Here is a 27,410-nt window from a genome sequence, read left to right on the forward strand (position 1 = left end):
CGAAGTAAATATGGCGGCCACACGATGGAATGACGTAGCTACAGGAAGCGCTGACTTTTAACTTCCGGTCCATGCGGTGCACGGGAGAGAGAGGAGCTCGGTCTGGTGGTCGCCATGAAGGTGAAGGTGCTGTGTAGAAATCCTGATGATTACGTGCGGGAGACCAAGAAGGATCTGCCCAGAGGTGAGGACTGTCCGCCATGATGGTCACGTGGGGGATTCAAGATACGCAACTTTATTTACTCCTGACCTGTGCACATAGTGTGTGTGTAGTTATCTATGTATCCCGGCTGCCTGGTCACTTGTATGTGTTGTCATGGAGTGAGTGTCCTGTAGGAGGTGCAGTCTGGTGTCGCGGAGCGTCCCGTATGGGGGGGGGGGGGACAATCTGGTGTCGCGGAGCGTCCCGTATGGGGGGGGGGGACAATCTGGTGTCGCGGAGCGTCCCGTATGGGGGGGGGGGACAATCTGGTGTCGCGGAGCGTCCCGTATGGGGGGGGGGGACAATCTGGTGTCGCGGAGCGTCCCGTATGGGGGGGGGGGGGGGGACAATCTGGTGTCGCGGAGCGTCCCGTATGGGGGGGGGGGGGGACAATCTGGTGTCGCGGAGCGTCCCGTATGGGGGGGGGGGGGACAATCTGGTGTCGCGGAGCGTCCCGTATGGGGGGGGGGGACAATCTGGTGTCGCGGAGCGTCCCGTATGGGGGGGGGGGGACAATCTGGTGTCGCGGAGCGTCCCGTATGGGGGGGGGGGCAATCTGGTGTCGCGGAGCGTCCCGTATGGGGGGGGGGCGACAATCTGGTGTCGCGGAGCGTCCCGTATGGGGGAGGGGGACAATCTGGTGTCGCGGAGCGTCCCGTATGGGGGAGGGGGACAATCTGGTGTCGCGGAGCGTCCCGTATGGGGGAGGGGGACAGTCTGGTGTCGCGGAGTGTCCCGTATGGGGGAGGGGGACAGTCTGGTGTCCTAGAGAAGAGTGAGTGTTTCTGTGTGAGACCCTGGTGGTAACTGCGTCATTACCGCAGACTGCGGTCGTTTTTGTGCATTAGTTTGTTGCGCGGCTTTTACCAGTAGCCGTAACTTTTCCATATGAGTTTTCGGTGGGTGAGTTGTAGTTGTGAATTACGCCATTAATGTTAGCGTACAATGTTCTGAAACGCCTTTAAAAAATGGTGAAAAAAGCCCAAACCATTCCACTGTCTGTTTTGTTTCTCCAGCGTTCACTGTGCTATAGTACAAGAATCTCTTGACAGCGGCGTTCAATATGTGCTGGCCAGAAGCGCATCACGAGATAGCGTGGCACTGATGGGTTGTCATGACAGCCGAGGGTCTGCAGAAGACCCCTGTGCCTGTTATTACCATTATTCTGTGAACGCCGGCGGTGTCAAAATATAAAATAAATTAATAAGCTTTTTTTTTTTGGGTCGTCGCAACATTGCAATAATGGGCGATCAAAGCATCGTTTGTACCCCAAAATGGTATCAGCAAAGACGTCAGCACAGGGCTCGTATACTGTGAGAGAAAAGTATAGGTCACAAATAGGAGATCACCCAAGACTGGATTTGGCAAAAAATAGAACATGTAATCTTTATTAAGACATGAATGACAAACAGACAAAAATTTAAAAGTCTAAAATTCGTCACTCATGTGACATACACACAAACCCAGGCTCATAATAGAGCCACACCCCCTTGGCTAAACACTCCAAATATACATTTAAATAAATGGCCCTATGTTTAGTTAAATAGCATGCCATATATAATCAAAACAAACCATGGGGTTATAGACAGATACAACGCCAATAGTTGTTTCATGTGAGTACACAGATATAAAAGCTAGAAACAATGGCCCTGAACCACAGTTTAATATTATCATTTATTGCCAATAGGCATTGAAGCATGCGATCAAAAAATATAGAAAAGACCCACAAATGAGACATAATACATGGAGGATCAAACGTAAGCTCAATTGACAATATATAAAAGTAAGATAGAAATAAGACCAAGTATCAAATGCTGTGTCTCCTATAGTTTCCTCGTATACAACAAGCAAGTCCGGGCATGTATAGTTGAAATATTAGAGGCTCAGATAACCATCTCAAAGGTAATAAAACATAGCCCCAAACTGCCCATGTATAGATCCCATATATACATGGCCATAAACTGCAAAAGGAAAATAACTCCTTTGCACACCTCAAGTTACCAATTCAGAACCAAAATGAGTAGCTCGAACCCAGGCTGTGATGGTCACAGACGCTCTGGTCTCTGCCCTCCTTGATTCTACTCCTATTCATATATGGCGCCTGTGCGTTGAGCATCAGCAACCATACTGTATTTCATAGGTGACTATCACAGCCTGGGTTCGAGCTACTCATTTTGGTTCTGAACCCATGGTTTGTTGTGATTTATATATGGTATGCTATTTAACTAAACATAGGGCCATTTATTTAAATGTATATTTGGAGTGTTTAGCCAAGGGGGTGTGGCTCTATTATGAGCCTGGGTTTGTGTGTATGTCACATGAGTGACGAATTTTAGAGTTTTAAATTTTTGTCTGTTTGTCATTTGTGTCTTAATAAAGATTACATGTTCTATTTTTTGCCAAATCCAGTCTTGGGTGATCCCCTATTTGTGACCTATACTTTTCTCTCAGTATACATGCTCTTGTCTATAGGTCAGGTTGGATCCCTGTGTTTAGTCAGTGGTGCCCTCTCAAAGTTTGTCTTGTCAGCACAGGGCTGAAAAAATAAGCCCTCACCGGCCCCAGATCCCGGAAATGAAAATGCTACGGGTCTCGGGAGACGGCTGCAACTGCAGGAACGTCTTTTCTTACGAATTTTTGAATTTATTTTTTTTTGTACCACTTAAAAATCAAACCTATACATGTTTGGGGTCTGTGAACTCGTAAAAATGTAACCTCGCCTGGGGTTAAAGGGGTTGTCGATTTTGCAGACGTGATTGTTTTAACTCATCGCCCGTTCAAAGCGTCGTACAGACCCAGTCACATCCACAATTTCCGGCCGTGATTTATTTTCATCTGATCAAGTGACCAAGACAGATTTTTATCAACCGTAAATAAACCATAAAGGTATCTGTGTCTGTCCACTACTTGGACCTCCCCATCTCCATCACTATATGCCCCCATATTCAGTAAGAGCAGCCTTTACTCGGTGCCGGCACCATTCCCGCCTTGTCACATCAGCATTTACCATAAGGCACGTGTTTTAACTCTAAATGCATTCTCTTCCAGTTCCACGTAACTACGACCCTTCGCTCCACCCGCTTGAGGTGCCACGTGAATACACCAGAGCTCTGAATGCCACCAAGCTGGAGCGCGTGTTTGCCAAGCCTTTCATTGCCGCCCTGGAAGGTCACAGAGATGGAGTCAACTGTATGGCCAAACATCCCAAGAGCTTGTCCACAGTGCTGTCAGGGGCTTGTGATGGCGAGGTAAGGAACCCCAGCGGCTGTAGGGTGTGTAAACGTTCGCAACCAGTTTTGCAAGGCATGATTAACCCTTTTGACTTATCACAGAAGCAGCCATTCCTACAGATAACACCTGGACTCGAGAAGCCTTCAGGGTTGGCTGTTTAATTTCCTTAGATGCTACTAACAGTGCCTGATTAAAGCAGGTTTTTGCTATGTAATCTGACAGCAGAATGATGTAGGGGCTGAAACCCTGATTCCAGCTATGTGTTGCTTACTGGGGGCAGCAGTTGTGATACAATCCCCTGTTTTCTCTGCTGCAGATCTAGCGGAGCTCTGATTGCTGAGCCCTGTATAACTGGCAGCTTTCTGAGCGCATATAATTAGAGAGCTGCTAATCAGTGCTGGGGATGTGGTTAGACCAGGAGGCACGAGACACCTAGTCCTGTAGTGATAATCTCCTGCTGATGAAACAAAAGCAGCCCAGTAAGTGACACATCGCTGGAATCGGGGTCTCTGCCCGTACCTCATGCTGCTCTCAGATTACATAACAAAACCTGCTGACAGATTCCCTTTAAGACACTTAAACAATGTAACTGAAGGGAGCGGTCTTTCAATGTTTCGCTACTGTGTGCCCAAGGAAACGTTTGCCCGGCGGCCTCTCGGGTATTCGGTCAGAGTCAGTGAGGTTCACCATGAGACTGATTAGTCGGTGCTGTGCTTCCCACTAAGTATGGAACCCAAAGTGCAGTTGTGAACAAAGCCGTACATGACAGCCATCCTGTCCAAAGGACTACATGTAATGCACGGACGTGCCAGTGTGACCGGCACACAGAGCAGGCTTCCAAGCCAGGGACCTCGGTCATCTGTCTGCCCTAGTAAGGTTTCACGTCAGGAGTTGTCCTCATGGTGCCCCCTCTTAATTAATAGCAGCTGCTCTGGTCGTCTGTCGTAATTTTTAGCTGTGATTGACTTTTAATACAGGGATGATCTATTTTTTTTTATTTCCGCAGGTGAAGATATGGAACCTGACCACACACAAGTGCACCCGCACCATACAGGCACACGAAGGCTTTGTCCGAGGGATGTGCGTGCGATTCTGTGGGACTTCTTTTTTAACAGTACGTTTCTGTGATGGGTACAAACTTAAAGTGGTTTTGAAATGCATGAAGATCTACGAGAGTTTTGATATCCCATCAAAGTGTATGAATATACCCAACAGTACATCTCCATTAAATAACCCAATCATCAGAATATATAGAAAAATATCTTTATTACAACAGCATAGCAATACAACAACCAGATACTATTAATTCTTAATATCCATACAATAATAGTGTACAGTTTAAAAATGGACAGGTGAACAGCAATATAAACAACACAGCAAAGGAAGGCCACACTGTATTAACCAGGATAGGAGAAGCAAAGTACCTCAATCAATAAGTGTCACTAAATATCCATTAATTATCATGATCACCATATATTAAATAGTACTGCCTCCCAATCCTCGGTCATGGAGTATAAAAACGGTTTACAGAACTTTGCAAGTATGTAAATAAGTTTCAAAAAAAGAGAGCAACATATCAAAGAGATTGGACACGGAGACTAATTATATCCATCTCATATAATCCAAAGTAAAGCGCCAAGATAATATGCAAATCCAGCTAGAAGTAAAACCGCCTCTTACCCATGACAAATGTGACACTCCAAAGCGCTGGTGCCCCTAACTTAAAGTGGTTTTGTCTAAATAAATTTTTTTTTAACTTTTCACCTTGCACCAGTTACTTACCCTCTGCTTCTCCAGCACTGCCTCGGTCTTTTACCGGCTGCAGTAGTGAGGACGGGCACATGCAGGGCACATCACCGCTGCAGCCAATCGTCGAGCTCAGCAGCGCTGCCCAGGTAGACTGCACTGGTGGTTGTGCCATTTTACATTTCATCTCATACACCCATAGGAGTCAGTAGTGGAGGCATCTTCTCTTCAGGATCCTTAACTTTTGGGTGGTGCGGGTCAGAAAATGTCTCTCATTTTGAAGTAGACTACTTTCACCCATTTGTTTTTTCTCCTTTATCATAAGTGTATCCTATTTTTTTTTTTTATGATTGACTCTAATTGGATGAAACTCAGATGGAAAACTGAATTCTAGTCTGTCTAGTTTCATCTCGTACACTTTAACGGTTGAGTCTGATCTGCAAAACGGATGAGAATAGGACCTGCCCCGAGACTTGCAGACCAGAGACACGGATCCGTATGGGTTCGGAGTCCGTGTGCTGTCCAGAAAAATGGACGGGACACAACGACACATGGATGTGTAAATGGCGCTGAGGGATGCGGATATGCAGGGATGTCGAGCGCTTGCTGCCATGCTACCCCTCAGATTATAGCCGATCACTGGGGGTCTCGGCAGTATGGCACAATGTGATGTGTGTCTTGTAAATGGACCCTGTGAAAAGTAGGAACTCTAGATGGCACGGAGGACAAACACAAGCTGCCATTATGAAATTCTTAATGGGTTTTTACATCTGCATTAGGTCGGTGATGATAAGACCGTGAAGCAATGGAAGATGGAAAATCCAGGCTATGGTGAGAAAGAGGAGCCCATCAATACAGTTTTAGGAAAGGTAAAATAATGAATGGTTAAATAAGAGCTGAACCTTCCCCGCAAGCATCGGGGACCCCTGTATTGTACATGCGCAGTCAAAGGTGGTATTTAGGTGGGCCAGAGACCATTTCACTTGAGTTCCGGTGCCGTAGTCACACTGTGTAATTGCGACCAGGCCCCACAGATGTAGATCTGCTGACACGGAGAACAGCTGAACAATGGGAGTATCGGACCCTACCCAATCTGATATTAATGACCTAATCCTGGATCAACCTGTTAATGACTAGTATTGAGCAAATGTGCTCTGTTAAGGTGTTATCTAAGCATGCTCGGGTGCTGAGTGTCTTTGGCGTGCTCGAATAGTATTTTCGAGTTCCTGCGGCTGCATGTCTTGTGGCTGTTAAGCAATCCCTACATGTTTTGTGCCTGTCGAACAACCGCAAGACTGGAACATATTATTCGAGCACTCCGAAGACTCACGGTTAGCACCCAAGCATGGCGAATAACACCTTATCTGAGCACGTTTGCTCATCACTATTAATGACACTTTCCACTGCACTGAAAGGTTATATTGCTTCACATTTTACATAGAAATATGCTTTAAATTTTTTTTTTTTTTTTTTTGGTCCAATATTGTAGCTCTATTTTTACTATTTGCTTTTGTTCGAATCCTGATCTAGAGTCTTCTTGCTCTCATGTTTGCAGACAGTATTTACAGGGGTGGACCACCACTGGAGGGACGCAGTGTTTGCTACCTGTGGACAGCAGGTGGATATCTGGGATGAGCAGAGGACGTGTCCCATGCGATCCTACACCTGGGGAGTTGACAGCATCTCTAGTGTCAGATTTAATGCCATCGAGGTAATGCTTTTCTGATAGCACTTGCTGGTAATTCCAGCTTTCCATGTTGTGTATGATGTTGCTGCTGATCTCATATCTGGACAGGAGAAATACTTGAGCTGATTCGCTCAGCTCACTGATTGTATATCAGCAATATTCAAACGATGCACCCCCAGTAATTTCTAAATGGAGGGGCAGCTGCTCTCCTCTGAGACTGACAATGGACTCGACGGAAAGTCCGAGGCCATCTTTGATCTTGTGGAGAGCTGCAGTCGGGTTAGTGCTTCCTCCACTCCATTTTAGCGATTAGTAGCGGTCTGCAAAACTGCACCCCAAATATCAAAACTTCTGATTTCCAGCGTTTTGTCAAAGTGCAGTGTGATTACACAGTCTAAATGTTGCCCTCCTATTGTTGTGCTATGGCGGTTGTTTTCTAACACTTTTTTTGCAGACAAATATTTTGGCAAGCTGTGCTGCAGACAGGAGTATTGTTCTCTATGACCTGCGGAAGCCTACACCACTGAAAAAGGCAAGTCCCACCCTGACAGCCCCCCACGTGTGCGTTCGTGAGGGGATACCCCAGATCTGAGGCCTTTTTTCAGCATGGGATTGCGGTCCCAACAATAAAAAAAAAAAAAACTTATGGAAAAGCTAGGTAATAACTTCCATATTGGTGGGGATTGGACTGCCAGGGACCTCATACAATCCTGAGAACAAGGCACTGAAGTGCTCCAGTGAATATGTATGAGATAACAAAGTGCTCTACCTGGCTACTTCCATTCCAACGGGATCTTTCGGTTCTCTGTTCTTGAGATTGATGGGGGTCCCACGGTCGGAGCCATGCAAGTTATCGCCTGTTGTTTGGAAAGTTATCTTTTAATGTTGGGAATATCTGCAACAATGCCCTCCTTACTACCTTTACCTGCCTGACGCCTGTTGGCGATTACAGGTATCTTAACCTGTGGAGCTAGCCTTCCTTTATGTAGTTTCTGCTTTATTTGTTGAATAATCCTTTTTCTTTTAATGGGGCAGATGATTCTAGAAATGAGGACCAATGCTATCTGTTGGAATCCTATGGAGGCCTTTATATTTACAGCCGCAAATGAGAACTACAAGTAAGTAAAAAAATCTGTTACGAGAGGGCTTACCAATCATTACAGATTTCCCCTGACCTACGAGTGTCAGCCGCTCTGTCATCTCCTTCCTAATCCGGGGAGACCCACTATGTATTCTATGTCCCCACTTTCAGTCCGAGCAAAGAGCTGCTAAGTATCAGTGACTCTGGTCCACCTGGACCTTCCATGTATTTTGTGGACGGGCATTCATTTTATTTGTCAGCATGTAATCCTACATTTCCTCTGCACGGAGCGGCATCCTCTGCTGATCATATCTGTGTGCAGGAGCTGCAGCAGATCGATGAGCTAACTGAAAGTGGTTTTCTTCTATAAAATTGTTATTCCCAAAATATATTTAGGGGATAACTTGTGGATTGCTGTGCATCTGACTGCTGGGACTCCCACCGATCCCAAGCAGAGCCCCATCTTGAATGCAGCGGAGGTGCACATGCTCTACCACACCTTTCTGTGACATTCCTATAGATGATGAATGGAGCATGCATGACTCTGCTCCATTCAATACTGAGCTCTGCAGATGTGGTTCCAGGACCCTTTCATAGGATCGCCTGGGGGGTCCCAGAGGTCGGGCGCACAACAGTCCATAAGACATACCCCATCCTTTCTGTTCGCACCATTCATGGTGATTGCTCAGTATAAGGAGCTGTGCCACTTTCAGGCTCTACAGCACGGGTACTGCTCCTTCGCACTGATAGTGATCACATGTCCTAAGGACAGATTATCAGTATTAAAGGCTTATTAAACGCTGTTAAATTTAAAAAAAAAAAAAAAAAAAAGATTGTCCTCCCGAACTGCAGGAAGAGCTCATTATCTCGTTCACAAGTTTGTTTTAAGATAAATGTTTTTTTCTGACTCCGTCATAAATGGTCTCCTCCTGCAGACTGTACACATATGACATGCGATACATGGATGCCCCCGTAATTGTCCACATGGACCACGTATCGGCTGTCCTGGATGTTGACTACTCTCCAACCGGGAAAGAATTTGTGACTGCCAGCTTTGATAAATCCATCCGCATCTACCCCTTTAGCAGTGGATACAGCAGGTGAGTTTTTCCATAGAAATATTGAAAAAAAAAAAGATGCAAATTAAAGTAACTTTGGGGCTGAAAGTCTGGAGACACATAGGGAGGAGAAGTGGGGTGTGACTATAATATACAGAATGGTCAAAACTGATTTTTCAAGTCTGGGTAGGGGGGAGAAAGTGCAAGAGAGTTCAGAATTTTCTAGCTTATAAGATTTAGATTTAGCTAGATCTGGTTAAACGTCTGTAATGGCAGTCAGATATATCGGCAGCGCTAGAGAGAATGATTAGCTCGATGACTCGCCGTTTCTGCAAATATTGCATGTTCAGAAATGATTTAACGCGTAACTGTCGATCGCAGGGAGGTGTACCACACGAAGAGGATGCAGCACGTCACCTGCGTCCGCTGGTCATCCGACAACAAGTACATTCTGTGCGGGTCGGATGAAATGAACATCCGTATTTGGAAAGCAAACGCATCGGAGAAGCTGAGCCTGGTAAGATTGTCCAAGGAAGCCATACACTTACTGCAGAGATCCTGCACCTGATATACAGCTCAGTACGAGGCTGTGACTCAGCAGCACTGTACCTTGCCTTACTTGATGACAAATACTGAGCTTACTGTCAGAAGTTCTTATAATGGGGTATTCTGGCTTCATGATGTTATTGCTCCTGATCTATGCAATAAGCACCATATATGAAGCTCCGCAGCTGTGCTTCTTCCCACCATGATCGCAGTGGGTAGCGGCAGGAGATGCAGGGCTGTGGAGTCGGTAAGCCAAACCTCCGACTCCTCAATTTCCCTTATACCGACTCCACGACTCCGACTCCCACACATATTGCTTATATTTAAGTGAAAAATTTATTGTAGTACAATGTGAACCTCAGACATTTAATCATTTTTATGATCCAATAATCAAGATATTTAGATAGAACAGAATATTTATTGGTGTACTACCCGGTTTTCATTCTTTTTGGTACAGATACGATATGGATAGACAGATATGGATAAATGGATATATAGATAGAGCAGATTTCTAATCTGCTTTTGCTATTGAAAACATTATCTATGAGCTCAAAAACCTTTCAGGTGATGCAGTTTTTTAAAAAGATGATCGGCTTTTGCAGCTGAAAAACGTATCCTCAAAAAACACTGGAAAAACGCTGTGTATGAATGTAGCCTTAGATCATGAATAGAACAGTCATTTATAGGACATTTCACAACTTTCCCAAACTCCTATAAAAAAAATATTCAGCACATCCTGCATTGAATTACTGTACCCAATTTATTATATATTTTCGGAGTCGGTCCATTTTACACCGACTCCAACTCCGACTCCACCAAAATGAGCACCGACTCCGACTCCGACTCCACAGCCCTGAGGAGATGCGAGATTTTCACAAACTCTTAGTTCTGCAGTCCTTGTCAGGGATGTTGAATTTCTCTTATGACTTTGATTTATCATTTTCAATTATAGTTGAAATTGGCAATATAAATTAACTAACAAAAAAATAGAACTTATACCACGTCCTCAGAGGTAAAAACTACCGCTATAGGCCCGCCCCTGAGGACCCAGAACTATACATCCCTTATTGAAAAATGACAGGGAGGGGCTACAACGTCATACATCTGCAGTTGTTTTTTTTGTTTTTTAAACTAAAATGTGAAAAATGTCCATAAAATAAAATTAAAATGTACCAATGCAAAAATGTAGTAAAAAAATCACCATTAAAGGGGTTGTCCGGGCTTTTCACATAATCTCAGTGCATATCTGGGCTGCAGAATGCTGACAATAAGTAATTTACCTTCTGTGGCCAGTTTGCAGGGTTTGCTAGACATCATCTCTTGCTTGTAAGAAAAACGTCCAGGGGGGTGTGTTCTGGCATTGAAATGAGAACTGGTCGTTTCCTCCTCACTAGTTTCACTTTCCATAGATCACTGTTCAGCGTGTGTCTGGGGGAGGAGCAGCTGGGTGGTTCTGCTCTCTGCACTGAGGCTGCTAGAGGGGGAGGATTTGTTACTGAGTGAGGAGGGATAGGCTTGTTCATGTGGTCGGGGAGGGCCTGTTGCTATGGAGGGTGGGGTTGTTGCTATAGAGGACATGTTTTTAGTAGAGTAGGAGGAAACGACCAGTTCTCATTTCAATGCCAGAACACAACGGACGTTTTTCTTACAAGCAAGAGCTGATATCTAGCAAACCCTGCAAACTGGTGACAGAAGGTAAATTACTTATTGTCAGCATTCTGCAGCCCAGATATGTACTGAGATTATGTGAAAAGCCCGGACAACCCCTTTAATTATGAAAAATTGTGTATTTAGGAAAAAAATTATAGTGTGTTGTAAAAGAAAACATCCAATTATTTTTGTAACTTGTACAAACTTTCTTTTCATACATGTTTGTACGCACACAGGCAGTTTTTTATTACACCATACCTACCACTTTGGGAAAAAAGGAACCAGGGACCCAAAAAAGTGCATTGAAAATGTGAAAAAGCCACAAAAATATGATGGTCTCGCAATTTGTACAAGGCCAGCATTCGCACCTGATGAACTCTCTGACATGTGCACGGCATGTATGGAGCTGTCTCACGAGCTGAGCCCCATCCCCGTGGCTGATCGCGGCAGTTTGACCCCTTTAAATGCCGCTCTCAGATGTAACAGCGGCATTTAGGAGGTTGGGAATTGATGCAGTACTTCAGCATAATAGTGCAAGTGATCACATGTTCATGGTTATGGATGGACTAGTGGGGAAAAAATGTGTCTGTCCTGAAAGAAAAAAAGCCCTAAAACAACTCTTAATAGACAGAAAAATAAAAAGCGATCTAGCTGATAGAAAGAATGGAGGAAAACTTATGTGAAGGGGGGGCTAGCTTCTGGACATAGCATTTACTCTCCCTTAGTGTCTTTAATGGGAAGGAGCAGACTCCGTGCCCACGTCTTTTGCATCCCCAGACAACCCCCTTCCTTCTCTTCCTCCGAGCCCATTAAGGTGCCAGAAATTGTGCTGCAAATCAGTTTACAAATGTCTGTTCCTAGTTCAGCAAACCGCAAGAGCAAGTAGACATCACAACCGTGAATAATTTAGTATGTTGCGCTAATTCTTACTACCAGCCGTGTGCCAAGTTAATCCATCAATGTCTCTGGCCACATGGAGGCGCTCTCCAGCCTTTGCACTGCTGCAGATAACTTTCGGGCTCCTGTGACTACTCCACCATCGCTGATTTATTTTTCGGCGTTCAGGTCATCGCTTAACGCTTTGACATGGAAACACGATTAATTGAATCCTAAGGCCTGTTTCACACTTCCGTTTTTTCAAATCCGTCAAAATCCGTTGGTTTCCGTAAAAAAACGGATCCGCCATTTTTTTTCAGGATCCGTTTTTTTTGTCCCATAGACTTACATTAGTGGTTACCGCGGATCCGTCAAAAAAACGGATCCGGTTTTTTAAAAACGGATCCGTCTGCATCAGTTTCCGTCAAAAAAACGGAAACGGATCCGTTTGGCGGACACAAAAACGGAAGTGTGAAACAGGCCTAATTTTCTCACTTCTTAGTGTGCAGCCGATGCAAATCACCAGGAGAGCAGTACTCTGTCACCATTTAATGGCTGACGGCATTTAAGGGGGTCCAGGAGGCGGGAGGGATTTTTATAATTACTCAGATGAGAACAGCACTGTGATGGAGACCCCTTTACACTAACTTATCACGTTGATTGGCCTCCATATTAAATTCTTCTACTTGCCTAATGTCGAGGCTGCCGCCCCTTTAGTTCTCAAGAGCCAAATCACTAGTTTGGAGTAAGCTCCGCACCCTCTGCAGCTGCTTTCTGCTGGGGGCCAGGACACATGCAGCCATCACTGTGTTACATAATCCACTGAGGTCCTACAAAAGTGTAAGGAGACAATATGGCTTTTCATTGTACACCTCTTTCTTTTCATCTTAAGTGTATTTCTTTTTTTCTAAGTTCACAACATCTTCCAGGCAAGACCCGAGCGTCCTTGCCTGTAGTGCTGAAAGCGTTAATCTTCCTTTCTGCACCTTCCGGTAATGTTCTGCGCACACACCGCTTTTGGTCGACTAAAGTGTTTAGCTTGTACCAAATCAGCAACATCGCTTTACAGTTCCACAATTAAATTAAAGAAAATCATTGCTTTTAATTAGGATAAAAGCCTCATCTGGAGGCTGCTGACAACTTGCTGCATGATCGGGAAAAGAATACAAAATGCAGGGAAAATAATCATGGGAAGGGGCAAAGATGGGGCCGCCAACTCCTCCCCTCTCAGTAATCATCTGATATTTACTCCTTTTTTTTTTTTTTTTTTTTTTTTTTTTTAAATTCACTTTTAATCTTAAAGGGATGTGATACCTAGATAACGCAATAATAAAAAACATGGTGTAAGCCCCGAGTTCTACCTTCCAGCTTCCACTCCAGAAAGCAGTAATATTTGCAGGGACTGAAATACACTTTAAAGGGTTATTCCCATTACGGCACATGGATATTGTCAAATAGTGCTTGATAATAGCCATTCTTGGGGTATTGACTTTTTTTGGTTTAACGCTGGTTTCCCAGGAGACCGACCACCGTTGCTAAGGCCAAACATGCCCAGTGCTTACAGTTTATTTTCGATTGAGCTTTTGAGCGTAGCTCTGAAGCCGGCCAGGAGCACTGGAGCACAATGTTATCTCCTAATCCCGGCCAGCTTGAGCGACATGTTTAGAAGCTAGAGAGCAGCGGTGGTCGGTCTCCTTGGCAATGATCTGTAAGCAAAAGAAAAAAATAATGGTAAATGACAAAAGTTCTGGTGTTTACAAGCACAATCCGATAATGCCAACATGCGAAGAAGGCAATAGCTCTTTAAGCTAATGATTTGTAGGGATCCGATCCCATTTTTGGTGTGTGTGTATATATATAATTTTTTTTTTTTTTTTTTTTTCCACCCATCTTCGGAGGTAACGCTTGTGGTATTCTTTCAGTTGTCTCCACGAGAGAGGGCCACCAATAACTACAACCAGAAGATGAAGGAGAAGTTCCAGCATCATCCACAGATTCGAAGAATCGCCCGACACCGGCACTTACCCAAGTCCATATACAACCAGATATCGGAACAGCGCATCATGAGGGAAGCTCGCCGCAAAAAGTATGTAACCTATATGTGCTGCCACGTATTGGTGGCCACAGAAGCCCGTTCTGTGGTATTTACTATCAGAATGTACAGTTTGACATGGGGCAGACTTGTATATTTATTTAGCGCCGTTAATTCAACAGCACTTTACAAACATCACTGTCCCCATTAGGGCTCACAATCCAAATCCCCTCTCAGTATGCTGTTGTATAGGTTTCTTACGATTTCCTCCTACACACCTAATTCCTTGCAGACGTTCTTGGTGGGATTGAACCCAGGGCCTCAGTGCTGCAAAGTAACAGTGCTAACCACTGAGCCAGCATGCTGCCCCTTGCCATCATTGTGTGATTGTCAGCAGAAGATGGCATCTTTGATCCCATGGCTAAGCTCAAACTAGAGTATTTTCAGTCCATGTGGTTTCTGTGTGTACAACAAAACTACACATGTACTGCCTCCCGGAATAACATTGGTCCCTAATGGTGATGAATGATTGTGATGTAGTTGAATATCCTGGTAAAAAAAAATTCTCACATTAACCTTAGGGTAAGTTACAAACATCAAATAGGATCAGGGGTCCGGGTGCCTACGATGATGTTGGGTAGCCATGTGTGTCAGAGATGTCCCTGGGAAACTAGGGGGCTGCTTCGTACAGGGGATCAATCAGATTGCCTGGAGTTGGACTCCCAACTATCTGACCCCCCCCCCCCCCCCCCCCAAAAAAAAAAAAAGTCAGCCATCATGCCACGATTTTTACAACCTGCTTTAAATGAAAAGTTCGACAATTTTGAAGGCCCTCTGCCTAACACCACTGACTCGAATGTTCTTTTAGGAAGTCATGCATATTCTAACTAACGTTCATTACACAGGGGTTTCACTTGCCTTTACATAAAGTTGCACCCAGGAATATACAGTTAGGTCCATATATATTTGGACAGAGACAACATTTTTCTAATTTTGGTTCTAGACATTACCACAATGGATTTTAAACAAAACAATTCAGATGCAGTTGAAGTTCAGACTTTCAGCTTTCATTTGAGGGTATCTACATTAAAATTGGATGAAGGGTTTAGGAGTTTCAGCTCCTTAACATGTGCCACCCTGTTTTTAAAAGGGACCAAAAGTAATTGGACAGAATAAATAATTGTAAATAAAATGTTCATTTCTAGTACTTGGTTAAAAACCCTTTGTTGGCAATGACTGCCTGAAGTCTTGAACTCATGGACATCACCAGACGCTGTTTCTCCTCCTTTTTGATGCTCTGCCAGGCCTTCACTGCGGTGGTTTTCAGTTGCTGTTTGTTTGTGGGCCTGACTGAAGTTTAGTCTTTAACAAGTGAAATGCCTGCTCAATTGAGTTGAGATCAGGTGACTGACTTGGCCATTCAAGAATATTCCTCTTCTTTGCTTTAATAAACTCCTGGGTTGCTTTGGCTTTATGTTTTGGGTCATTGTCCATCTGTAGTATGAAACTGCGACCCATCAGTTTGGCTGCATTTCGCTGGATCTGAGCACACAGTATGGCTTTGAATACCTCAGAATTCATTCGGCTGCTTCTGTCCTGTGTCACATCATCAATAAACACTAGTGACCCAGTGCCACTGGCAGCCATGCATGCCCAAGCCATCACACTGCCTCCACTGTGTTTTACAGATGCTGTGGTATGCTTTGGATCATGAGCTGTACCACGCCTTCGCCATACTTTTCTCTTTCCATCATTCTGGTAGAGGTTGATCTTGGTTTCATCTGTTCAAAGAATGTTCTTCCCGAACTGTGCTGGCTTTTTTAGATGTTTTTTTAGCTAAGTCCAGTCTAGCCTTTTGATTCTTGATGCTTATGAGTGGCTTGCACCGTGCAGTGAACCCTCTGTATTTACTTTCATGCAGTCTTCTCTTTATGGTAGATTTGGATATTGATTCGCCTACCTCCTGGAGAGTGTTGTTCACTTGGTTGGCTGTTGTGAAGGGGTTTCTCTTCACCATGGAGACTATTCTGTGATCATCCACCACTGTTGTCTTCCGTGGGCGCCCAGGTGTTTTTGCATTGATGAGTTCACCAGTGCTTTCTTTCTCAGGATGTACCATACTGTAGATTTTGCCACTCCTAATGTTGTAGCAATTTCTCGGGTGGGTTTTTTCTGTTTTTGCATCTTAAGGATGGCTTGTTTCACCTGCATGGAGAGCTCCTTTGACCGCATGTTTCCTTCACAGCAAAACCTTCCAAATGCAAGCACCACACCTCAAATGAACTCCAGGCCTTTTATCTGCTTAATTGAGAATGACATAACGAAAGGATTGCCCACACCTGTCCATCAAATAGCCTTGGAGTCAATTGTCCAATTACTTTTGGTCCCTTTAAAAACAGGGTGGCACATGTTAAGGAGCTGAAACTCCTAAACCCTTCATCCAATTTTAATGTGGATACCCTCAAATGAAAGCTGAAAGTCTGAACTTCAACTGCATCTGAATTGTTTTGTTTAAAATTCATTGTGGTAATGTCTAGAACCAAAATTAGAAAAATGTTGTCTCTGTCCAAATATATATGGACCTAACTGTATGTCCTGGACTGTCATTGACCCTTCAATCTCAGCTCTGCATCTCTCGTGGGTCACAAGACACAAACAATGTCATGAGACCGCTGCAGTCATTCAGGAGTCACTGACCGGCTGCAGCCTTCACTATTCCTTCAGGGGATGGAAGAAACACTGTTCTTAACCTCTGGGGGAATAATGATGGCTGCAGTGTTCAAGGGACCCTTTTTTGCTAAAATACAGGCCGGGGGGGTGCGCATGACTTGCTGTGGATGTGCGGCGCTGGTCAAGGTGGAGAGTATAGAGGGTTTTTTTATTTTCTGTTGCATCCTGGAGCTACTTGGTGCACAACCCCTTTAAGCTTCATTACGTAGATGGTGATGGACACTATTTTATCTTGCTAATTAATATTTGTTTTTTTTCATTCTTCCAGGGATGTGAATCGCCGTAAACACAGCAAAGAGGGTGCAGTGCCCATCGTGCTAGAGAAGAAGAAGCATATTGTGGCCGTGTTGGAATAAAATGTGCCCTGTTGCTATGTTGCACAGTTGTGAACTCTGTTGGCTCTGTAATGTATTATAGCACCAGGAATATTTATGGATAGGATTAACAGGAGGTGCAAATCTCCACGACATCTCATTTATAGTGTAAAAAATAAATCAGGGAAGCTATCAGCAAGCAGGCTAGAACCTGCAGAGATGTAAGAGGGTTGTAGACTCGCCTCACAGACTTCCTCTGCTGATCAATGTGCTTATCCCAGTGGTCGCTGATGGGGCTCGGGCATCCGTCAGATGGAACAGTCACTACTGCCACCCATCAGCGGCCACTGATTGACTGCAGTGCTCATGTGACATAATGTGTATGTTAGCACTGAGAGACGCAGTGTCAACGGAATTGCTCCAGTCTGGGAGGCGATTATATATGTTTGTTTGTTCTTTACATGTTTATTTTGGATGGGGCACTGCAGCATTGTAACACAGGGTTGTTTAAGTAGTGGACAACAGCTTTCATTTCTCAGAATCAGCTTTTTTTTTTTTTTTTTCCATTACGCTGCACAGACCAAATATTACCCGACCTTAAGAAGTTGCTCTACTTTACACTCGCTGACTATATAACGAGAGGTTGAACTAATTTCTAATGTTTATATCGCTTTAAGATTTTTGTAATAAAAAGTTATGTAAATTATTATATTATACTTTAATTTTGTCTTGTTCTCTAGATTATATAATGTTTTTACAGTTGTCTTAAGCAGGGCTGTGGAGTCAGCAAGCCAAACCTCCGACTTCTCAATTTCCATGACTCAGTCTCCACCAAAATGGGCTCCGACTGACTCCACAGTCCTGGTCTTAAGGCAGTTTTCATACATGTGGAAACGCTGCGTTTTTGTCTGTAGGATTTCACACCAAAATGCACAATAGCGACTTGCTGTGATTATTATTGGGAGTATTTTCTGCTTTTTTTTCCTTAGATCACCAAACTGTTTTTAAATGTGTTTTGTCAGCGTAGAAACATTGGGATACTGCATCTTAAAATATAATTGAATTTTCTCCTACGCCTCATTGTGGGACACAGACAGTGGGTGTTATGCTGCTTGCCACTAGGAGGACACTAAGTAAACCAGAAAAAAGTTAGCTCCTCCCCTGCAGTATACACCCTCTCAATGGCTGAGATTTCTCCAGTTCTTGCTTAGTGTCTATAGGAGGCACTTGGGTCTGATTTCAGACCCCACCGTTTTTTTTATTTTTGATTTTTCTGTAAATTTTTATTTTTTAATTAGCGGAGTGAAGGGGGCGACGGTTCCTTTCTACGGCCCGCTCTCCCCCGAACCAACAACAGGCAAGCACGCGGAGTATACCTCCCCATACACTTTCCTGCGACGAATGGGGCTGATTCCTCTGATGATGGTTCCCTGACGGTCGGTACTCCACGGATACAAGGGCAAGCGCAACAGGACGAAGCACAGGAGTACATGGAGGAGGACTTGAGCAGCGCTTTCCGGGTGCCCTGAATCAGCCCCAGAGCTCTCCATCCCTCTGCCACAGGGTGGATCGATTGAGCAATACCCCTTTTAAGACCTCCTCCAGCTCTGCTACATCCCCGGAGGATGAGACACCTGCAGCTGGAAGACCCCAGACAGCGCGACCTGCCTGAGCACAGGAGTGGAGGTATGGGGTTGGGTCCCTGTCCCTGGGAGAAGCGCTGACTTAGCGTCAGCGGCGGTACACTGGCACCTGGTCGCTTTTCTGGCCTACTAGGCCGCAATTTGAATAGCTCCGCCCCCTCCTCTTGGCGCCTCTCATTCCTTACGAGATTCGCAATTCTAATTTCGGGGCCATGTCTTTTACCTCAGCTGCCGTTAACCCTTTCTGGAGTGATATGCCTGCTCTGGACAGCCGGATACCGGGTGACACCACAGGGCCACCGCTTTCCTCCCGGGGGACACAGCCCAGGACCGTTTGTAAGCTGCATCTGCCCTCGGATTAAAGCTTATCCCCTTCCCGGCACATTCTCTGCAGCTGCAGACACTCTGCCGTTAACCCTTTCAGGAGTGCTATGTCTCAATCTAAGGAGGCTAAATGGACTGCTAAGAAGCACACGTTTTTTACCGTGTGTACCACTTGCAAGTCTGCCTTACCCAGTGCACAGACTAATCCGTTATGCATGGACTGCGACCCGGCCTGCGCTCCAACGCCCCTTGCCACTGCTGCTGACAGGCCTCCTGCGTTTAGTACCCTTGAGTGGCCTGCGTCCCTGTGACGGTCGGTGGAGTCTCTGACCCAGGCTATATTCTCCCTCCGGGAGGACTCTTTGGACTCTTTAAGTCAGAAAGCATCCTTACCTCCCGAGGAGGGCTCTGGCGTCGGCCGGGAACCGTCCACCAGCAGGGGCCGTACTCGTTCAAGGGATGGTCAGGTCTCTAGAAAGCAGACCCATGACGCGTCCCCTAGTCACGTTCACGCCTCAGCATCGGCAACACCTGTCTCTCGCTCTCCCTCTCCTGAGGTTCACAGCGAGCACGACTCTGAATTCGAATCTGACACGTCAGCCCCTCAGAATCCCCCCACTGATCAAGAGTCTCTTGTTTCTCTTATAGAATCAGTCAACAGGATTCTGAAGTTGGATGAGGAAAATATTCCGGCTCCAGCACACCCTATCTTTTTTTAAGAAAAACAAGCGTGTGCGCAGGTTATTTACCAGCCATCCGGAGTTTAAGGAAATTGTCCAGAAACATAGGGATCGGCCACATAAGCGGTTCACAGGGCAAACGTCTATTGAGGCTAAATACCCTTTTGATCCAGACCTAATCAAGGATTGGTTACAGTCCCTTCCGGTGGACCCTCCTGTATCGCGTCTTCTTAAACGCTCCTATCCGTTTGAGGGTTCCTCAGTCACTAACCCCTCCGCTCGTGAAATTGACTACCTTGCCCGTTCAGTATTTTTAAGCTTCAGGAGCAGCGTTTTTTCCATCTTTCGTGGCAATTTGGGTCACTGAGGCAATGGCCGCTAGGGCAGAAGTCTTGATTATTTCCTTTCAGGGCACCAATCTTCCTCCGAAGGCAACCACTGTTGCCAGGCAGATAATTCACGCAGCGGACTTTGTAGTAGACTTCTCTTTTGATGCCGCCAATTGCGTGGCTCAAACTGCCGCTAATGCAATCTCCATTAGAAGAACCCTATGGCTCCGCGGCCGGTGGGTGGATGCCACATCTAAAAGATCTGTTGACTTTTCTCCCCTTTCAAACGGGTCGTGCTTTTGGAAAGAAACTGGACCAGCTCATTTCTGATATTACCGGAGGAAAAAGTAAATTCCTTCCTCAACAAAAGGCTGTTCGGCCGTTTCGCAACCAACAGCCGACGCGTTTTCGATATTTTCGCAACAATTCCGGTTGGTCCTCCTCTACCTTCTCTTCCAGATCAGGTCGGTCCCCGTGCAGAGACAGCGGCTCCCAGGTCTCATACAGACCTAACCACTATTGGAAACCCAGGCCTAGGACTTCTGGATCTAGGGGAGCCAGATCTCATAGATCTACCAAATAACTTGTTGTGGTATCCGGCGGACACCGACAAAGTTGGCAGCCGTCTACTTTCCTTCAGCCACACCTGGCTCGCAGTCGTCCACGACAAGTGGGTCAGGGAGCTGGTGTCCTCCGCATACAAGATAGCATTTTCTTCCCCTCCAACTCGGTTTTTCCTTTCCTGTCCCCCCCCCCCCAAGAAAGACAAGAGCCTTCTTCTGGGCTGTTCAGGCTCTGCTAAGGGACCGAGTCACCATTCCGGTCCCTCATCACGAGAGGTTCAGGGGATTTTATTAAAACCTTTTTGTGCTTCCAAAAAAAGGACGCTTCGATGCGACCCATTCTGGATCTCTAACTGTTAAATCAGTTTGTCAAGGTACGGTGATTCCGAATGGAATCTCTCCGATCAGTTGTCGCTTCCATGGAAAAAAGAGTTCCTAGCATCCATCGACATCAAGGACGCTTACCTTCACATTTCGATCTGCCCGTCCCACCAGCAACTCCTGCGTTTTGCAATTCACGAGGAACACTTCCAGTTCGTTGCCTTGCCCTTCGGACTCGCCACCGCCCCCAGGGTCTTTACCCAGGCCATGGCCATTCTCCACTCTTGGGGAGTGGTAGTGTTACCGTATATGGACTACCTGCTCATCAAGGGTCCGTCCCTTCCAGCCTGCGAGGAAGATAAACTTCGAAAAGTCTTTCCCAGAACCGGCTCAGCAGATTTCCTTTTTTAGGAATGATCTTGGACACTTCCCGCGGGTTGGTCATTCTCCCTCCAGAAAAGACCCAAGCCTTACAACAGGCAGGGCGGTCTCTTTCCTGACCGGTTTCTCACTCCATTCGTTTCAGCATGAGAGCTCTCGGAAAGATGGTGACAGCGATGGAAGCAGTTCCATTTGCACAGTTCCACCTCCGTCCCTTACAACATGCGTTGCTGTTAGCTTGGGACAAGAACCCGTTCTCCCTGGACCGTCGGATCCTTCTGTCCCTGCGGGTCAGGCAAATCCCCAGGTGGTGGACACTGAGGTCCTCCCTGAATCAAGGGAGGTCTTTTCTCCCTGTAAGATGGTTGGTAGTAACCGACGCAAGTCTTCTCGGCTGGGGTGCAGTCTTTCGTCACCACATGGCAAAGGGTCGTTGGTCAACCCGAGAGTCACGTCTCCACATCAACATTTTGGAGATACGAGCGATCAGATTAGCTCTACAGAGTTTCCACCATCTCCTCGCAGGTCACCCCATCAGGATCCAATCTGACAACGCCACCTGTTATGATTGGTTTTCTGTGACTTAGCTTGGTCTTGCTCTCCTCTTCGGTGACCCAGAGAGGTTGGTAACGAAGCGGATTGCAGACCCCTGATCCTATCCACACAACTAGCAGTAGCCGTGGAGCGTACCTACGATGATTCTAGATGCCTCGACACAGCCGGAGAACTAAATAAGCCTAAAGCAAGAAAGGGGAAATCTAAACTGCCCCAGAGCAGACCCCAAAGGAATAGATAGCCCCCCCAAACATATATTGTCGGTGAGACAAGATGAAAACACAAACGCAGGTAGGAAAATAGGCTGGGTAAATGATGGGGCCCACAATAACTGGACAGGAAAGGAAAGACACGGTCTGCAATCACGCAAAAAAAACCTGCAAAAAATGCCCAACACGTCTGATAGAAAAAATACTGAAGTCACTAGACTTCGCCCACTATATCAGCACTCTAGTATATTCTGAAAGCAGAGCAAAGAGAGGTCAATCTAATAAGGGACAAAAACAAACTGGCACAAACATTAACAAGGATAGAAATTCAGCACAGCCCCAGCCGGGGCTGGCTGACCACACAAAACTGAATAGACAAAACCAAATCAAATGTGAACAATAGCAAAAGAACACTTAGCTTGAGCATGCAGGGACTGAGCTGGAAACTTAAGACCTCAGGAGGCAGGAAAAAATCACCAGCAGGGATAGAGGGAGCCGGCTGTCTTAAATCCAGTCAGAAACTCCAAATGTCCAATCGTCCTCCTCATTATCAGGTGGCAGGCCTCTGTTAATTAGTCAGCTCCATTACCTCCTGTAACCACCAGAGGGAGCCCGGAAAGAGAACTCGCGACCCCTCTGTCAATATAACCAGCTCCACTACTTTGACTAGTAACCAGAGGTAGGCTAGAAAGTGAATTCACAACAGCCACCATTCCGGCCATATTGGAATTCCTTCAATCCGCATTAAAATCAGGCCTCGCGCTTAGCTCGCTCAAGGGCCAAATTTCGGCCTTGTCAGTGCTTTTCCAACGCAAAATTGCCACCAAACTTAAGGTCAAGACGTTCATTCAGGGAGTTTCCCATATGGCGCCTCCTTATAGAAGGCCATTGTAATCATGGGACCTTAACCTGGTTCTCGGGGCCTTACAGGAGGCTCCTTTCGAACCACTGCAGGACGTGTCACTGACCGTCCTCTCTTGGAAGGTGGTCTTTCTAGTGGCAATTACGTCAATCAGACGAGTTTCAGAATTGGCAACCCTGTCCTGCCGTTCTCCGTTCCTGAATTTTTATGAGGACAAGGTAGTTCTCAGGACGTCCCCGTCCTTCCTGCCCAAGGTAGTCTCCTCTTTCCATCTCAACCAGGAAATTGTTTTGCCTTCCTTTTTGTCAAGCGCCCTCCATCCCATTGAGAAGGCCCTCCACATCCTGGATGTGGTTAGGGCACTGAGACAGTACATCTCGCGGACGGCTCTCTTCCACAAGTCAGATGCCCTGTTAATACTTCCAGAGGGGGGGACATAGGAAGGGTCTAGCCGCGTCAAAAGCAACGCTAGCCAGGTGGATTCTATTGGCGATTCAGGAATCCTACCGTCTCAGGAACAAGCCTGTCCCAGCGGGGATTAAGGCGCACTCTACCCGGTCAGTGGGCGCCTCTTGGGCCTTCGGCACCAGGCCTCGGCAAGGCTGTGACTTGGTCCAGTCTGCATACTTTTACAAAACATTACCAAATTCATTCTCAGGCCTCTGCGGATACAGCTCTCGACAGACGCAGCCTGCAATCGGCAGTACCTCAGTGATGACTCAGTGGTACATGGGGTATTAGCTCCCCACCCAGGGACTGCTTTAGGACATCCCACTGTCTGTGTCCCCCAATGAGGCGTAGGAGAAATAGGGATTTTTGTGTACTCACCGTAAAATCCTTTTCTCCAAGCCAATCATTGGGGGGGAACAGCACCCACCCTGTTTAGCCGATTGGCTCACTGTAGCATTCTTAGGTTTTGACATAGTTATGGTTATTGTTGACTGTTTATGCTCCTACTGCTTTTTTTTCACCGAACTGGAGAAATCTCAGCCAAAAATCCCTATTTTGCATGCTTTTTTTTCCAGTCTCCCCATTGAAGTCCATAGATGTAAAAAATGCAACAGGTCAACAAACAGTGGGAAGGAGGTTTCATGTAATCGCATCTACTTTGCTTTCAATGTTAAATGCTCACACAAAAAAAACAGCAGAAAAAGCGCGGCACTTACATTGTGGCCAAGGCCAGTTTTAGACAAAGTGGGGCCCCAAATGTTCACATATTACACCATCACGCCAAAACATTTCAGTTATGTTTACATGTGCTGAGTTGAGGCCGATAAACGAGCGTGATCAACAGTATCTAAGTCGTTCGACGTTTGTTCCAGAGTTTCTTTACATCGGCTGACGATAATGATGGGGACAGATGGTCAATACAGTATAATGCAGGTCCCATATAGTATAATGCACACCTCATGGTCCTTAGAGTATACTGTTGTCTCCTCATAGGGTATAATGCAGCCCACACAAACACATAGTATAATGTTGTCCCCTTTTAGGGTATAATGCAGCCATACACTGTATAATGCAGTCCCCTCACAGGGCATAATGTAGCCTCCTCAGAGTATAATGCATCCACACACTTTGAATACTGAGAGAACGGAGTAAAAAAGTTTAGCTACTACACAGTCTTTTTTGTTGAAATGCCATATAACAAAACATACAAAAATACTACAGTATGACAAGTGTAAAACTAACTTTATCCATAAGTATAAAGTGAGAAGCTAAATAGACCCTAAAAAATGACAACTGAGCCTAAACCATAAAGGATTGATTCTTACCCATGTGGATCTTAGTAGGAAACCAGACAGCCCCAACACGCGTTTTGCTTGGGCTTCTTCGGGGGCTGTCTCTTTGACACTTGTCATGATATGGTCAATTGTCAAAAAGAATGTCACAAAAATACTATATCTGTAACTTAATATACAAATAGTGTTTTGAGGAACATGATTCCCCCCATCTACAGTGTATACTATATAGTAATGACTCCAGATTAATTTTTTACCCGAGTCCTTTATGACTGATCATGTCAGTTTTGTCATTATGATTTTTTATTGATTTTTGTAACTAAACATTGTTATATGGTATTTCAATAAAAAAAAGACTTTGTATAGTACTTAAACAGACATTTTGACTCCTTTCTCTCAGTATTCATTTATACCTTTTTGGAGTTGTTCTGTTATTCATGATTCTTTCTGTGGCTATTAGGCACCTAGCTTGATTGTTTTGTTCTGACTTATTTGCTTCCACACACACAGTATCATGCATACATACAGTAACATGCATACACATACTCTCCTCTTCCTTGTTCCCCGTGCTGCTCCGGTCTCAACAGCGCCACTGCTAGTACAGCGTGGCGCATGAAGTGAGGTCATCATGCACTCGCTGAGTCACAAGCAAAGGGGTAAATGATGGGAGAGGGCGCGTCATCTGACGCTCTCTCCTCCATCACTGCTTTCAACTGTATGATGTTGATAAGTTGAATGTGGGGAGGGGCGGTGCTGGGCCCCTCTTACTCATGAGCCCCATACCGGCCACTGGCTGGGGGCCCCTGGAGGAGCGGTAACCTTAGGCAGCTGCCTAGTCTGCCTGCCGCTCACTTCGGCCCTGACTATGGTGGTACATGGCCCCAATGAGTGTTCTATTTAGAACTGAAACATATTCTAAAAGTCTCTTGGTCTGTTGGAGGCATGTGCCATCGTCCTAAACTTGTCAACATGTACAAAGACAGCATAAAGGAAACTGATCACATTAGATAATGCTACTAACCTGCAGATGTAGGGTTAATCTGCAGAGTAATGGCTCTAGAAATGTGCGGCACCTGGGAGAAAATGAATTCTATTCCTCATGAGAGCGATCGACTGTCAGAGGCGTAAATTTAAAAAAAAAAAACTATTGCTGAATTGTGCTTTTTGGTTTTTTTGCTATTTTGCCACAATGCTTTCCAGTTTATCAAGTGATAAAATGGATGGTGTCCTTCAAAAGTACAACTCATCCTGAGGAAAATCAAGCCCTAATAGCTATATGGACAAAGAAATAAAAAACAAAAAGTTATGGTTTTTGGAATAAGGGAAGGAAAGAACAAAAGGAAAAATCGCCCTGTCCTTAAGGGGTTGAAGAGGACCTTTGATCAAATTTTTCATGTTGAACTGGACACATGCTGTAATAATGACTGCAGAGCAGAATAAAAAAAATGTTTTTGCTTTGTGTTTTTTTTTATTTTACCTCTCCGTTTCGAAGGAAATAGCAATCAAAGTATTTAGCGCCCAAGGAGTTAACAACCACTCGGACTTACAGCAACTGGTGCGGGGAGAAGAACATGCCACCAGGGAAAACTATCTAATAACGCCTACAGTGGTATGTAAAAGTTTGGACAGCCCTGGTCAAAATTACCGTACTGTTATTGTGAACAGTTAAGTTGAAGCTGAAATAATCTGGTCTAAAGTTAAAGATGACACACTTCCTTTTGTGTTTTAGATGACAAAAAAAAAAAAAGTTTTTTTCCTCCACACAGACCTTTTGATCATTGTGGCCAAAGAGTTCTGTTTTAACCTCATCGGTCCACAGGACTTGTTTCCAAAATGCAACAGACTTGTTTAGATGTTCATTTGCACACTTGTAACACTGAATTTTTATGCAGAGAACGCAGGAGAGGTTTTCTTCTGATGACTCTTCCATGAAGGTCATATTTGTGCAGGTGTCCCTAAACAGAACAATGTACCACAACTCCAGGGTCTGCTAAATCTTTCTGAAGGTGTTTTGCAGTCAAGCCGGGGTTCTGATTTGCACCTTAAGCAATCCTATGAGCAGCTCTCACTGAAATTTTGCTTGATCTTCCAGACCTTATCTTGACCTCCACTGTTCCTGTTAACTGCCATTTGTTAATTACATTTCGAACTGAGGAAAGGGCAACTTGAAAATGCTTTGCTATCTTCTTATAGTCTTCTCCTGTTTTGTGGTTCTCCACCATCTTACCGTAATTATCAGAGTGCTAGGCAGCTGCTTAAAGGAACCCATGGATTCTGTTTTTTTGGCACAAGGTTAGAGGAGGCTGGGTTTTTATAACGTTGGTAAATTTGCATCACCAGGCCTTTCCTAACAATGATAGTGAACAAGCCATAACACAGCAGGCTAATTAAGGTCTGAAACCTCGGTCAAAGTTATGAGCACACAAATCTCCAAGGGTGTCCAAACTTTTACATCAACCTATTTTCCTTTTTTGTAATTTTTAAAATGTAGAAGATAAACAGATTTATTTTTTTTGCTTGAAATACAAAGGAAATGTGTCATTTTTAATATTAGGCCTTTTAGCGATCACTTCATCTTCAACTTGTTTAACTGTTCACAGTAACAGTAATTTTGACCAGTAGTGCCCAAACTTTTACATGCCACTGTA

At 45.1% G+C, this 27,410-nt stretch overlaps 1 protein-coding gene across 1 annotated transcript; it reads left to right on the top strand.

Moving 5' to 3' along the window:
* Nucleotide 1: 1 nt before the first annotated feature.
* DCAF13 (DDB1 and CUL4 associated factor 13) lies at nucleotides 2–17,859 on the top strand. The gene is made up of 11 exons (XM_073590108.1): nucleotides 2–184; nucleotides 3,251–3,450; nucleotides 4,440–4,547; nucleotides 5,959–6,048; nucleotides 6,735–6,890; nucleotides 7,321–7,398; nucleotides 7,902–7,984; nucleotides 8,883–9,047; nucleotides 9,387–9,522; nucleotides 14,000–14,163; nucleotides 17,108–17,859. The coding sequence occupies exons 1-11, from the start codon at nucleotides 115–117 to the stop codon at nucleotides 17,193–17,195; spliced, it is 1,338 nt and encodes a 445-aa protein (XP_073446209.1). The 5' UTR covers nucleotides 2–114; the 3' UTR covers nucleotides 17,196–17,859.
* Nucleotides 17,860–27,410: the final 9,551 nt, after the last annotated feature.

Source organism: Dendrobates tinctorius, unplaced genomic scaffold (assembly GCF_039654945.1).
Source record: "Dendrobates tinctorius isolate UK_male_01 unplaced genomic scaffold, ASM3965494v1 ptg000116l, whole genome shotgun sequence".
Taxonomy (NCBI): domain Eukaryota; kingdom Metazoa; phylum Chordata; class Amphibia; order Anura; family Dendrobatidae; genus Dendrobates; species Dendrobates tinctorius.